This window comes from Podarcis bocagei (genome assembly GCF_964188305.1).
Source record: "Podarcis bocagei genome assembly, chromosome: 9".
Lineage (NCBI taxonomy): Eukaryota > Metazoa > Chordata > Lepidosauria > Squamata > Lacertidae > Podarcis > Podarcis bocagei.
The window spans coordinates 35,516,482-35,530,541 of NC_138134.1; the positions used below are offsets into that span (position 1 = coordinate 35,516,482).

Consider the following 14,060-nt stretch of genomic DNA (forward strand, 5'->3'; position numbering starts at 1 on the left):
CGCAAGATCTCTTTAGATTTTGGTTTAGATCTCAATCTTTTCTCTCCGTCTCTTATCTTCTCTAATATTTTATCCTTTTTACCATTCCAGAGTTTTTTCTTAATCGTGTTCTGTTGTATCAGAAACCCCCTCATTACAGCTTTGCTTGCGTCCCAGACTGTTCTTTTTTCCACCGAAGTGTTCAAATTAATTTCGAAATAGTCCTTTAGAGTTTTTTGGGCCTTCTTTACAATCTCTTGATCTCTGAACAGGGTGTCATTCATTTTCCATCTAAAGGAGCCGGCTGGAGTAAGTCTCACTTCCATTTTCAGGGCATTGTGGTCGGAGCAAGTCTTTGGGCAGATTTCCACTCTTGTAGTCTTTGGTGCCAGCCCTCTAGTTATCCAGATTTGGTCAATTCTTGTCCATGACAAATGGGCCTCAGAAAAGAAAGTTCCTTCTCTACCTAGGGGGTTCCTTGTCCGCCAAATGTCGATCAAGTCCATATTGTCTGCCAATTCAAAATAGGTTTTCGGTAGTCTGCCATCCTTGGTCAGATTTTGATTTTGTGACTTATCCATAAAGGTAGAGACTACCCCATTCATATCTCCCATCAAAATGATGTTCGAATAGTCCAGATAGTCCAATAATGTCTCATGCAGCTTCTTGTAAAATTCCGATTTCCCCTCGTTTGGTGCGTAAATTCCTATTATCAGAATTTTTTCTCCTTGAGTTTGTATTTCAATTGCCAGGATTCTTCCTTGTTCATCTTTAAATAAAAATTTCGGTGCTAGGTTCTCCTTTGCATAAATCACCACGCCTCTCTTTTACTTTGTCTGATGAGATAAATTCTTGGCCTAGTCTTTTATTGATTAGCACTTTCCTGTGGAGCCTAGTCACATGTGTTTCTTGCAAACAAATTAAGTCCAAATGTTCTTTTTTCAAGATATGGAAAATCCTTTTTCGTTTTTCCGGGGAATTTGCTCCATTAATATTCCAACTGTACAGCTGCAGAGACATCCTGTATCAATCTGTTGTTACTCTTTATGGGGTGTCCTCTTTTTTGTCCGGTTCCGAGGGAGAAGGTGTTGGCTCTTTTCCAGGCTGTGGCGCAGGCCAGGGAACTGCTATTCCCTTCTGCAGGTCCTCTCCGTAGTCGTGCAGGAACTTCTGGTTATCCTCTTTTGTTTTGATTCTAACCTTCTTTCCTTTGTAGTTGAATGATAAACCTTGTGGAAACTCCCACCTGTATGGTATCCCGTTGCTTCTCAAAAGTCTTGCTAGATCAGTATATGTAGCTCTGAGGTCCAAGAGTTGTTTTGGTATATCCTTATAAATCTCTGCTCTTCTGTCCTGGATCTCAAGTGATTTGTTAAAATGAAGGTCAAGTATTTTGTCTCTCTCCTGTTTAGTCCTCAAAATAATCAGGCAGTCTCTGGGCCTGTCCTTCTTTGCCACTCTTCCCAGTCTAAACGCAGTTGTAATTTTAAAATCTTTATCTTCTTCTATACCCCAGAACTTAGAGAATTCTGTTGTCAGATAGCCGGTCAAATCTTCTTTTTCAAGCTCTGGGATGGATCGTAGCCTTAAATTATTTTCCCGGTTTCTCAATTCTGTCATAGACAGGTAGGCCTGCTGGTCACTAATGTGTTTATGTAGTGGCTTTACCTCTCCTTTCAATTCGTCCACTTTCTGATTCGCTTGGTCCGCCTTTAAATTCGCAGCCTCTGCCAATTTCCTGTTCTCAGAAGTGGCGACTTCTAAATTCCCAATTGCTTGAGAGTGTTGTGCCACTTGATCCGATAGTTTTGTAATAGAGGATGTAGCTAGGTCAATTTTTGCTGTTTGATCATCAACCTTCTTGTTTAAAATTGCAAATTGTTGTAACATTTCCTTTAGAAGTGTATCAGATCCCCCTACAGCCATATCCTCTGTTGTTGACTGTTCCGCTTCCTTTAATTCAGTTGTTGTTGAAGGTTCAATTCCCTTTAATTCAGCTGTTGTTGGAGGCTCAATTCCCTTTAATACAGCAGGGACTGATGATCTACGTGATTGAGAAGTCAAAGTTGTTTGCACAAGTTGGCCTTTCCCTGCTTTCGCTTTTGCAGATCTTGTTTTCGGAGGGCCACTCATTCCACACCTGTCTATGAGCCAAGGTCAAATTAACTATTGTTCCATGGGAAAGACAGTTCCTCAGTGTAGATAATAAAACAGCAGAGAGTCAAAACAAATTTGGTTCCCAGGAATTTGTAATTCCAAAACTCCACTAGAGGGAGTATTGTTGCAGTTCAGGAAAGAAAGAGAAGGATTTAGCCGCCATTAAAGCCCCTGCAGCCAAAAAAAACTTTACAATAGTCCATAAAACTTTTTCCACTTGCAAAGCCTCTCCCAGGTTACTATTAAATTTCTTCTGGAGGGTGCAAGTTACAGTTGCATAGTTGTATCTTCCAATAGTGCCCAAATACAACAATGTTACAGTTTCAGGTATATTATTGTATCCACAAAGACAGCTCTTCTCGCTGTCAGCCCAAGATCTGGTTTCTTGTGTTTTTAAAGCCCACAAAAGGAGGAAAGTTCTCAGTTTAAATCACCCCAGTAGTTAAAGAAAAAAGAAGACTTGCCTTTCCTTTCCATTACCAAGTCCTCCAACGCACGATACTTCCCGTTTATATCCCTTTCCACTGCTTCCAGCTTGTCAGATCTTTGCCTTTGATCTTTAAGCCTTGCCAGGAGACGGACTTCCTTTTTTTCGTCTCCCGCTTTCAGCCAATTCCAGAAATTTGTAATCCAATATAGAGTAATTCTTACTCACGAGTAGGTAGTTTAAATTCCAATCTTTAAGGAAGAAAGGTCGGCGCTCATCAGCAGCAGCCGCGCAGCTTCGCTCCCGCAGAAAGAGCGATGAACTCACAGCACCGCTTCCCCTCCGCGCTTCCGGAGCCCCTTACGGGGTCCCTTCTTCGTTTTGGGGGTCGCTCCAGGTGCCCGCCGAGTCCCACGGCCACGAGCTCGATCTGCCCGTGGTTTTTCTTGGTGGATCGTCGCTGTGCCGTAGCGAACGATCCTTTCCTGCGGAGCCCCTCTTCAGAGACTGAAGAGGACCGCCATTGCGTGTTTCGCGCCGCCTCTGGAAGTCCCAGACTTACAGAGCATCCTAACCATATTCCATTGACTTGTTAGGCCTTCCTACTACGTAAGAGGGTTTAGGATGGCAGCCTTAGTCATACTCATAGGGGACCAACTGAAATCAACAGGACAAGTTCATAATGTGTGCTTATTTGCTGGCTGTTTCTTTTGGGTGGACCCCGCTCTTGCCAGGAACAGAGGGGCTCCTAAGGACCCAACAATAATGCGTCCATCTCTCATCAGCTGCCTTGAACATGCTGCTGCTCTTCCAAGCACTTTACTCATCATGGCCTGTTCCACCAGAGGACCTCCCATGTCTTATCATCAGCATTAAGTAGCTCGCCTTTCCTCAGGACCCCACCCAGGCTACTTCTAGCAAAGTCAAGAGTAGAGCGACACCCAGAGGCCTTGCGGGGGACGGGACGGTAAGGTGTGTTAAATGGAAAGGTACAGGAGGGATTTTGGTTGTCCACAACCAGATGGCCCAGCCAAGTTGCATCATGTATGGAGGAAGCTGATGAGGGGTTTTCACAGGACCTTGTGGAAGCCATTCTGTATCCTACTGCTTGCAAGCACAGGGGGTTGGATTGCATCCTTGAACTTTAGCTAGAAGGTTATAAATAATGATACGAAACAGAAGTAGAGTAGCAAAGGATCAAGAGAGACAAGAGACATGGGGGGGAATACATACCTTCTGTGAATAATGATCGTTTGGCTTGACTGCAGAGCCACTTTGCTTTCAGTCTTCTTCATTATTGTGAAAGAAAATTATTGTGACTGAGGGAAAATATACATTGCCATTATTTTTTAAAAAAAATTAAAATGAAACATCTGGAAAGGATTTTTACTACTGCCATGCCAAGTCTGAAGCTTTTTGATTTGTTTTAATCAGAAAATGACACCTCTGGAGAATACGGACATGTTGAAAATGCTTAGCTCCTCGAGTCAAGCGATGCAACTGTGTCAGGAAGGGAAAGGGCAATCTCATTACTCACACGCTGCAGAAAAGGTCAGAGAGGTCCAGCTGAGACTGACAGGTTCCGATATAGGGTGCCATCCATAACCTGCTGAAGTCAATAGCAAAACTCCCAGCTATTTTAATGGGACTTAAAGTATCCCCCCCCCCTTGTATATTTTAGGAAATCCATTTACGTGGTTTGGTCAGGGGTTTTTTCTTGCTTTCTTTATTTTTTGCAGCACACACTAACCAATAAACTAAATCCAAATTATCTGCTAGCCTAAAATGGAGCAGCTGCTTGTTTTATATTGATGTTCAACACCACGTCATATTATTGCATTTTACAACCAGGAAGTCATTTTCTAGCTAAACAGCTACATTTCTATGAAGTCTTTTTAAAAAAAACACACCAAAAAACCCCTAACATATGCACAGAAAGGCAAAACTTATGATGCTGTTAAATTTGGCACTATTTTTTTTATTTTTGGAGGCTTCAATACAGAACAGATATCAATCAGTATAAAGAGGTTTTTTAATTTAGATTTTCCTTTTGTTTCAACTTATTAAGTTTGTAAGTTGCTGTCAATCTTTTAACTGGCATAATTCAGCATTTAATTCAAATGAAGAATTGGGGAGAATTGAAATCCTTTTGAATGGCTCTTCTCATAAGTTTGCCAGTTGCCATGGTGATTATATTAATAATCTCTGTATAATTGTATGACTATCTGTGGGATAAGCATCAGCACAGAGGCGGCAGTGACACAGCAGAGATAGCTGCCAGTGGTGATCAAATACCACCAGGGGATCATTTTTTTTGAACAAATCTGGTAATAAGGGCAAAGGAATATGAAAGAAGGAACGAGGAAGCATGGAATATAATATGGAACAATGGACTGTGCAATGCACAGGAAAGATAAAAGAATTAACAGGAAGAATGAAGGCTAATTAAAAAAATGGTCTATAAGGGGACAAGTAAAAGTTCTAGTGGAAGAATAGGAGAGGCATTGCCTGAAAACAGAAATATGGGTAAACACAGAGCAGGTCTGAAGATGAAAAGAGTGAACATGTAATTACAAGAAAGGGAGGTGCCTTGAGATAGATCAGTCAGCGACTCAGTCTCTATCGCCAAGGACAAAGATAACTGCACTGGCTGAAACAGACTTGGCAAACTTAGTCTGCTCAGAAGTGTGCCCACTGGCTTGCCCAGTCCCATGGCAATCAACCATCCGAATAATAATAATAATAATAATTTATTATTTATACCCCGCCCACTCTGGGCGGCTTCCATAGAAACCAAAAATACACTAAAATATCACACGTTAAAAACTTCCCTGAACAGGGCTGCCTTCAGATGTCTTCTGAATGTCAGGTAGTTGTTTATCGCTTTGACATCTCATGGGAGGGCGTTCCACAGGGCGGGCGCCACTACCGAGAAGGCCCTCTGCCTGGTTCCCTGTAGCTTTGCTTCTTGCAATGAGGGAACCGCCAGAAGGCCCTCGGCGCTGGACCTCAGCGTCCGGGCAGAATGATGGGGGTGGAGACGCTCCTTCAGGTATACTGGACCGAGGCCGTTTAGGGCTTTAAAGGTCAACACCAGCACTTTGAATGACTGCACCTCCCCTGATCTTGAAAGGAGGGGGGGGGGACAGATGTCAAGTGTTGGGACAATGCCAGCTTACACCAAACCATGAGCTTCAACCATGGTAACACTTGCTGGGGAAACTCAGCCAGATGGGCAGGGTATAAATAAAAAGTTGTTGTTGTTGTTGTTGTTGTTGTTGTTGTTGTTGTTGTTAACCTGGATGCTTTGCAACCAGATTTATTTATTACCATTTATTTATTAGGTTTATATACCTCCGCCCCCCGCCTTCATCCAAAGATCTTAGGGCAGTTCACAAGACAGAAACACAAGACGAAAACCTGAATAAATAGTCAAAACAAAAACAGCAAAACAATAAGGTCCCCCTCCCACAAGCACATTTAAAAGGCCTTAGAACATTAATCACCCAAAGACCGGGATATATATATATCCAAAGATATATAATGAATGGGCCAGACAAACCTCCCTGGGGAGAGCATTCCACGAAGGGGGAGCCACGGCAGAAAGGCCCGTTCTTGTGTTTTCACACCCTCCAGACCTCTCTTGGAGGAGGCACACAAAGGAGGGCCTCAGAAGATGACCTCAGGGTCTGTGGAGGTTCATATGCAGAGAGGCAGTTCTTGAGGTATTGTGGTCCTAAGCTGTTTAAGGCTTTATAGGTCAAAACCAACACTCTGAATTGGGCCCAGAAGCTAATTGGCAACCAGTGCAGTCGGGCCAGGATTGGTGTAAAATGCTCAAATTGTCTTGCTCCAGTGAGCAACCTGGCCGCCGAATTCTGTACCTACACATTAAAGCCTTTTTCAAAAACTGCATTGGGAGTACGAGTATTGCATCCACCAGTAAGGACCGGGACAGTAAGTCTGAAAAAAAAGTATGTAGATATAATTAATGAGAGCAATTCTCATTATGTAGTTTGTGTGAGGTTTTATTCTTTCCCAGTGGGCACTGAAGTAAAAAACAGAAACCTAACCTAGGTATTTGTTCTATCTAAAACAGGCTCAATCTGAATGAAGAGCCAAGTGTGGCTCCTTTCAGAATGTCCAGCAAAAGATTGGATGCAAAGAATCAACATCTTGGTTTTTTTTTTAAAAAAAACATTTTTATTGCATTTTTTCCAGATAAAAATACACAGTCAGATATACAAAGACATAAGAGCATCAAGAAAAGAAAAGAAAGAAAGATGAATCATTTCAAAAAAAAAATTCAATCTTCTACCGGACTTCCCCACATCTCCCTCACCGTGCATTCTTAACAATAAAAATATCAGCAAATTATAACCTTGTTTCATGCGTTTCTTTTGTACTTTCAGCTAATTGCTTTTTAAGTTTAAATTACTTAATTAGTTTACTCCAAAAACCAATATAGTGTTATTTTAAACATTTAAACATTGGACCTTTCATTAATATTGCTTAGTTTCATATATCATCCACTCACACTGGATGTGAGGGCGATCTGGCTGCGACATCTGTCACCCCATTGATCGCCAGGGTTGATTCGGCTGATCTGGCTGGCTAGACGGGTGTCCCCTTCCTCCCTCACCGCTCCATGTGCGTCCCTCCCGAAGCTGCGCGCTCGGTGGAAGAGGACGACCATCCCAGATAGAAGGAGTGTACCGTTCTTCGGTCAAGGGTATACGATAGCTGCGCTCCCCTGCTAGAACCTCCAAACAAGCTCAAAGAATCAACATCTTGAACCCATTGACGTACTCTCTTATGTCATCTACACACCCTCTTAAAACATAGCAGAAAATGGGAGAGTGTCAAGTATTTTTGGACTGTCCACTGATGTTTTCAGCACAATTAAAAGCTGGCTCTGAACAGTAAATTGTTCCTACAGAACATCTAAGCGTGTGAACTGCTGCTGCTGCTTGTTGCCCTACACAAGATGTTTGACATCTGTAGAATGAATTAGCTTTGCTTCAAAAAAACCACTGACAACATTCATATGAATCTAAATTCAAGAAATAGATGCATTAATATATTACATGATGAGTATAAATGTGACACTTTCTTGTATTGGCCCATGACCACAAAAGAAGCTAGCAGTTAAAGCTCAGTTAATGTTTGAGATGATTTCAGCAAAAGGGATCCATCACTTTTATTTACAAGCTTGTATTTCGGCAGCTGTTACTTAAAATGATGTAGATAACATAGCAGGGACATTTTTCAATTCTTAAGGGCTCATAAAGATCCTTAAAGACCTTCTGGCAAGTCTTCAGAAGCTCCACATACTCTCCAGAAGCTTCCAAGAGCTTCTCATTCTTGAATTTCTAGTTATGGACACAGAGGCTTGCAGCATCTACTTAGGCAGTTCTGGTTCTCTTAAAAGGCAGAGGAGCCTTGCCAGAGAAAAGTTGGCAATTCTGTGGAATGAGCTTTTCTCCATTTTTATGTTTATTTCTGCCATTATTAGCTCTGACAGTTTGAAGGGCACCCAGACGACTGTACAGAAGGCTGCTCTTCTGCTTTATTGGATCACAGAAATTTCCAGCAGCAAGAGGGGTAGTAAGGCCAACTTTAAGAGTAGAGCTTTGCCAAACACCAGTCCCTTAACAGTAATAACTGTTTAGGAAAAGTATTTTAAAAGAAGGAAAGAAAAGAAAGAAAATTTTGCAGTAAGCATTTCTAACAAGAAAACGAGTGGTTGGCATCCAACAGCCAGCTTTGATAGGGTAGAAAAATGGAGCTCTGCTTATTACTACCAGTTGACTTTGTAACTGCTTCTCCGTCAATTTTCACCTCCTACAGGACTCCTGTGTTTTTGACAGTTGGCCAACAGGTGAGCATTTATTTAGCAAGGGAACTTTTCCCTGGCATGGCAATAAAATTATGAGAAATGCTTTGCCTGCTAAGCAATGTCAGGTGAAGCAATGTCAGGCTGCCATTAAAAACACAGGAGCCTTCCTGTCAGAGAAGAATAGGCAGCAGTACCTCTTTTGTCACACAAAATGCCCTTTGCAGTATGCAGTTTAAGAAACAATACTTTATGCAAAATAAATCACGTAATGGGAAAAACTCATTCTAGTAACACAGTTTCTGCTACACATGGAAGATGAACACTACGTCACTAGAGTAGTAGAGAGGATGGGGTAGAACTTACAGAATATAAGGAGAGGAACTAGACTCTCTGGCCAGAGAAATCTTTAAACAGGAAGCTCAGTGCGCTAGCCAATACGAAATCTGCCCTGATGCCCTCAGGATTTTGGAGATACAATCTTCACTTTCACTACTGGTGACTAGAAACTTGCACAGCTCTATACTGTAATCTTTATTGTTTGTTTGTTGTTATTTTGACCATCATGGTCATATCAACAGCAGAAAAAATATTAATAATATACACTGGTACTATATCATAATCATATCTCATCATTTATTTTATGTCTCTATATATCTTACTGCCATGGATAGACTGATTAACAAAAGATCAGTGGAACCAGGGCCAGATGAAGACATTTATCTGCCGGGGCTGGAGCAGTATTTGACATCCCTGCCGCCACCACACCACTACCCTTAAATCATGGTAATAGGAGACAAGGCAAACCTATTTGTTTTTTTCACCTGAGGCAGGAAACTCCCCGTCCCTGGAAGTGAAAATATAATAAAAAATATAAAGGTACCCCTGACCGTTCGGGCCAGTCTTGCCAGACTCTAGGGTTGTGTGCTCATCTCACTCTATAGGCCGGGAGCCAGCGCTGTCTGCGGACACTTCCGGGTCACGTGGCCAGTGTGACAAGCTGCATCTGGCGAGCCAGCGCAGCACACGGAACGCCGTTTACCTTCCCACTGGTAAGCGGTCCCTATTTATCTACTTGCACCCGGAGGTGCTTTTGAACTGCTAGGTTGGCAGGCGCTGGGACCGAACGACGGGAGCGCACCCCGCCGCGGGGATTCGAACCGCCGACCATGCGATCGGCAAGTCCTAGGCGCTGAGGTTTTACCCACAGCGCCACCCGCGTCCCAATAAAAAATATACTGTATAACTAATAATTTTATGCCCTTTCATTATATTAAACAAACAAACACCCCAAATCAGCTGCCTTGAGAGAGCTACCTCACTGTCTAATAGCAGGGCTGCCCCTGAGCAGAGCTAAGTGCTCACGACAAACCCCAAATCTGCAAGAAGAAATAATACGCAAAGAAGTTGAAACAGATGGACCAATGCTCTTTTAAAACTAAGCAAGACAAGTAATGTTTGAAAGCTATATGAAGGCAAGTAAACATCAAGAAACAGACCTCCTGTCCTGGTGAAAATAGAAAAGTGTTTTACAAATATTTATGTATGCCGATGCCTATACTGGTTGTTGGAACATAAGAAGAGTTTTGCTGAAACAGTCCAAAGGCCTACATAGTCCAGCATCCTGTTTCTTAACTGTTGTTAACCAAATGCCCATGGGAATCCCACAAGGAGGCCATGAATGCATTGGCCCTCTCCCACTCCTGATTCCCAGCAACAGGTATTTGGAAGGATGCTGCTTCTGAACCTCACCATAGCATATACATGAAGAGTAGTCATGGATAGCCCAGCCCTCCATGACTTGGCCCAATACCCTTTGCAAGCCATCGAAGGTGGTGGACATCACAATGTCTTGTGACACTATAGGTTACTAAACACTGTGTGAAAAAGCATTTCTTTGTTTCTCTCCTGAATCTCCTACCAATCAGCTTCCTGAACTAGTTTTAAGAGAGAGGAAGAAAAACATTGGAGTACATTGGAGTAATGATTTATTCCCCTTATTCCCCCCTCTTTCAGTAATGATGTTGCATGTGAATATAGCATGTTAACTTTGGCCTATGGCTTCTCGCCATAAACTTGAACACTATTTGCAAACTGTTTTCAAGTCGATCTTTGTTTAGTCATCACTGTGCAGATGTTGATGATAAGGCAAAAGAGCTACAAGTCTCTGTTCATCAATGTAACAGCAGCATTTTGTATTATTAAGATCCCTTACTAACACGCGCTATGCAGCCAACATGCTTCCCCCACCCCAGGCACAAAAGGTGTAGGTTAACAAAATGCCCAATTACCAATTCACAACAGACACAAATTTTTAAAGGTCTATCTCCATTAAAGAGGTGGTGGTGGTGGAGCTTACATTGTTTCTGGAAAGTGAGCAGTAGACCTCTCTGGGGAACTGCTTTCATGGAATCAGAATCAGGGTTGCTGCTTTATTTCTACTATTGTTGTTATTACGTCATGTCTTTCTTGGATTGGATTGTGATTAAGTGTTTTATAGCTTCTAAATGCTGCATTTCATTTCAAATGCCCAAGGTCAGAAAAGGCAGCTGGTGACACTTTGGAAAATAAGAAGACTGCTGTGCAGTCCTGAGCATCTTCTATCTCCAGAGCAGACAGGGACTTAAGCAAACTCCTCTCAGACAATCGGAACAGGACAGTGTGGGAATATGTGTCAGGAAAAGCTAACGTAAGATATTTCTCAGTTGGACAGATCCTTTGCCAAATTTCTGCCCCTTTGGGGAAGTTTCCTCTGCACTTCAAAAAACAAATTATTCAAAACAATGTCAGGGGGAAAGAGAACAGGGCTTTAATGAAATGCACACAGCCCTATCCCCTTCTTAGCCACATCAGCTTCCCTGGTAGACATCTAAAACAGTAGCTAAGAAGCTGTCAGAAAAGAGGGGAAGGTTCCCTTCATGCTGTCCTGTAACTTGAATGTGGATTGTTTTCTCACTACAGCCTCCTTCAAGCACTCTTCTCCATGCAGTTGCAATCCCTTGGAAGACAAGAGGGATGTCATGCCCACTGCCTCTCCTCCACTGTCATGCCCCCACCTGCTCCTGGCCACACTTTGCAGGGGGTGGTTTAAATTGGGGAGCTTGCTCTTACATGCATAGCCCCTCGCTCCAATTTTGAGCCTTGCATGGCTTCACTCATCCTCTGTACATATGATCTGAGTGGAAGCTCACCTCCTAAACTGGGAATGGATGAGGCCTTGCCCCCAAGTCACTGCACGTTACAGGTGCATGGCATGGGCACTTGTGAGCATGACCTTGATATTTACAGAGATTTCCTAGCCACTATATAAGATAGAAGGGATGCGGGTGGCGCTGTGGGTTAAACCACAGAGCCTAGGGCTTGCTGATCAGAAGGTCAGCAGTTCGAATCCCCGCAACGGGGTGAGCTCCCGTTGCTCGGTCCCTGCTGCTGCCAACCTAGCAGTTCGAAAGCACGTCAAAGTGCAAGTAGATAAATAGGTACCGCTCTGGCGGGAAGGTAAACGGCGTTTCCGTGCGCTGCTCTGGTTCACCAGAAGCGGCTTAGTCCTGCTGGCCACATGACCCGGAAGCTGTACACTGGCTCCCTCGGCCAATAAAGCAAGATGAGCGCCGCAACCCCAGAGTCGGTCACGACTGGACCTAATGGTCAGGGGTCCCTTTACCTTTACCTTTACCTTTATATAAGATAGAAGCTCAGAAAGCTGGAAGAATGTGGCCAAGTGATCAGACACAAGACTATTGCTGCCCATTCATCACCTTCATCTGCTCTCCCAGTCCTAGTCTTGGCTGGAAAACAGAGTGAAGCAGAGGGATGGCATGTGATGCTGATGAATCTTCTGCTACAGCAACCTTTGAAGGATACAGGCCACTACATAAATAAGGAGTACTCTCAAGCATACATCGAGCTGCAAAGCTGATAGGAGATTAGTGCAAAACATCTGGAGGGCACCAGCTTGGAGAAGTCTGGTAAGGAGTCTGAGATACTCAATGACTTTTGAGATACTCAGTAGCTCACAGGACAAGGGCCAAAGTTATCACAAGGAAGCATTTCCCAATCCTATCATGCATCTGTATATTATTATTACAAGGGCAAATGGTTTGAGTTAGATTTTGGCTCACTAAGACAAAGATCTGGATATATTTTATTAATTTCACGCAGCATCACTTGGCAATGTACCAATACATTTTAGAAGAAATCCAGAAGGCTGGACAAGGGTAACATGTTTAAGATGTGAATCTGAAAATAAAAACAGTTATAAGGAAGCTACCTGACTGAAACAAGTAAACTGCATTAGCACAGCAAGCCTCAACATGCACTGAAATCTCTTGTGATTAATTTTGCTATTGATGAGTGTCTCTATAGAGAGAGTTCTGTAGTTTAAACCAAGGAAAACATATTTCTCAGCAGCTACAATGACACAGATTTGTGTTAATCAGCAGCAATGTTTCGATGTGTGGAAACAAAATATATTCTGTGCAATCACATAAATGTTTTCTTGCAACAGTATTTTCTATATTAAAAAGCTATTCTATGCCGACATTTTGGTTCTCTTCCAAATGGTTTGCAGAAGGCTGGGTGGGGAAAGAGCATAAATTATAATGATGCACAGGGTTGTTCCACACATTACGTTAGGGAATTGCATGCTTGACTATGAACTTTGGCTCCAAGACTACCTTTAACTCTTGCCATGGACCAAATTGCAGCATCAACAGCCATGTTAGATTCCTAATGGTTCATTGGGCTCTGGCAGCACAATCCTATGTAAATTTACTCAGCAGGATTTACTCCCAGTTAAGTTCATACACAGTTAGCCTAGCTATAACTTTCACTAGACTTTGCACAACTGCCATTCAGAGAGGTCTGGGTGGGGAGCTGCACTTCATTTTTATTTTTTTTTAAACCTCTGGCTCCCGAAGGGGGAAAGGGAGAGGGAAGCTTTGGCGTGAGTTTGAGGGAAGGGGGGCCAGGGAAGGAAAGCCCTCAGGAGCCCACTTCTCAGGGGGCGGGGGTAAAAGGGAGCTTGTTTTCAGACGGTGTGGCCCACGGGGTGGTTGAGGAGGGCGAAGGGTGGGCGAGGGCAGGCGCTCTTCAGGGTCAGCCACTCTCCGCCCCCTTCCTGGGGAGCTGCCCTTCATAGTAGTAACAGAATACATACTGTTTATACAGCACTTCCATTCCACATAATGGCCTGGTTCACAAGTCACAGCAGGCCATGTCATGGTTTGGCATGAATGATCAAGTGTGTAGGATCCCGAATTCAAAACTTGGGCGTCTTTGAGTCCTTCTTGGTCCTCCTGCCACTGAACTGCGCTGGTTGATTTGGCTTAGCATGTTGTTCAAACCCAGACTCATGATTCAGCAGTCCTGAACAAACCACAAGCCATAAACCATAGGACAAATCTTGGATACAGGTCAAGACGCAGAGAGCTAAACTATGAGTCCAGTTTCAGATTACACACTAAGTCAAACCATAGCTCAGAACAGCAGCAGAGCAACTGGGGGGAAGCAAAACAGTCACAATCTCCTCTCCCGGAGTCTGTACACTTGTGTGTTCCTGCTGAGCCATGTTTTGGCTTAGAATGACATGTAAACCAGTCCTAGGAAAGCGAATCAGTAGGGCTGCATTATTTAGTCAAGAAATGTCTTGGATTTCTTGAT

At 43.2% G+C, this 14,060-nt stretch overlaps 1 protein-coding gene across 23 annotated transcripts in view; it reads right to left on the minus strand.

Moving 5' to 3' along the window:
- The window catches only part of LOC308595143 (uncharacterized protein), a gene marked incomplete at its 5' end in the record, with an annotated part of 114,104 nt that overhangs the window by 69,466 nt on the left and 30,578 nt on the right, over positions 1 to 14,060 (minus strand). For 11 of the 23 annotated variants that reach the window (XR_014011749.1, XR_014011750.1, XR_014011755.1 and 8 more), the window contains one exon: positions 3,797 to 3,852. Coding sequence is in view for 10 of the 23 variants with exons in the window: in XM_081209160.1 (XP_081065286.1) it covers positions 3,797 to 3,852 (56 nt within the window). Of the gene's footprint in view, positions 1 to 3,796; positions 3,853 to 6,451; positions 6,527 to 14,060 lie in introns of all 23 variants that reach the window. The other 12 variants (XM_081209158.1, XM_081209153.1, XM_081209162.1 and 9 more) reach the window with 2 other exon arrangements.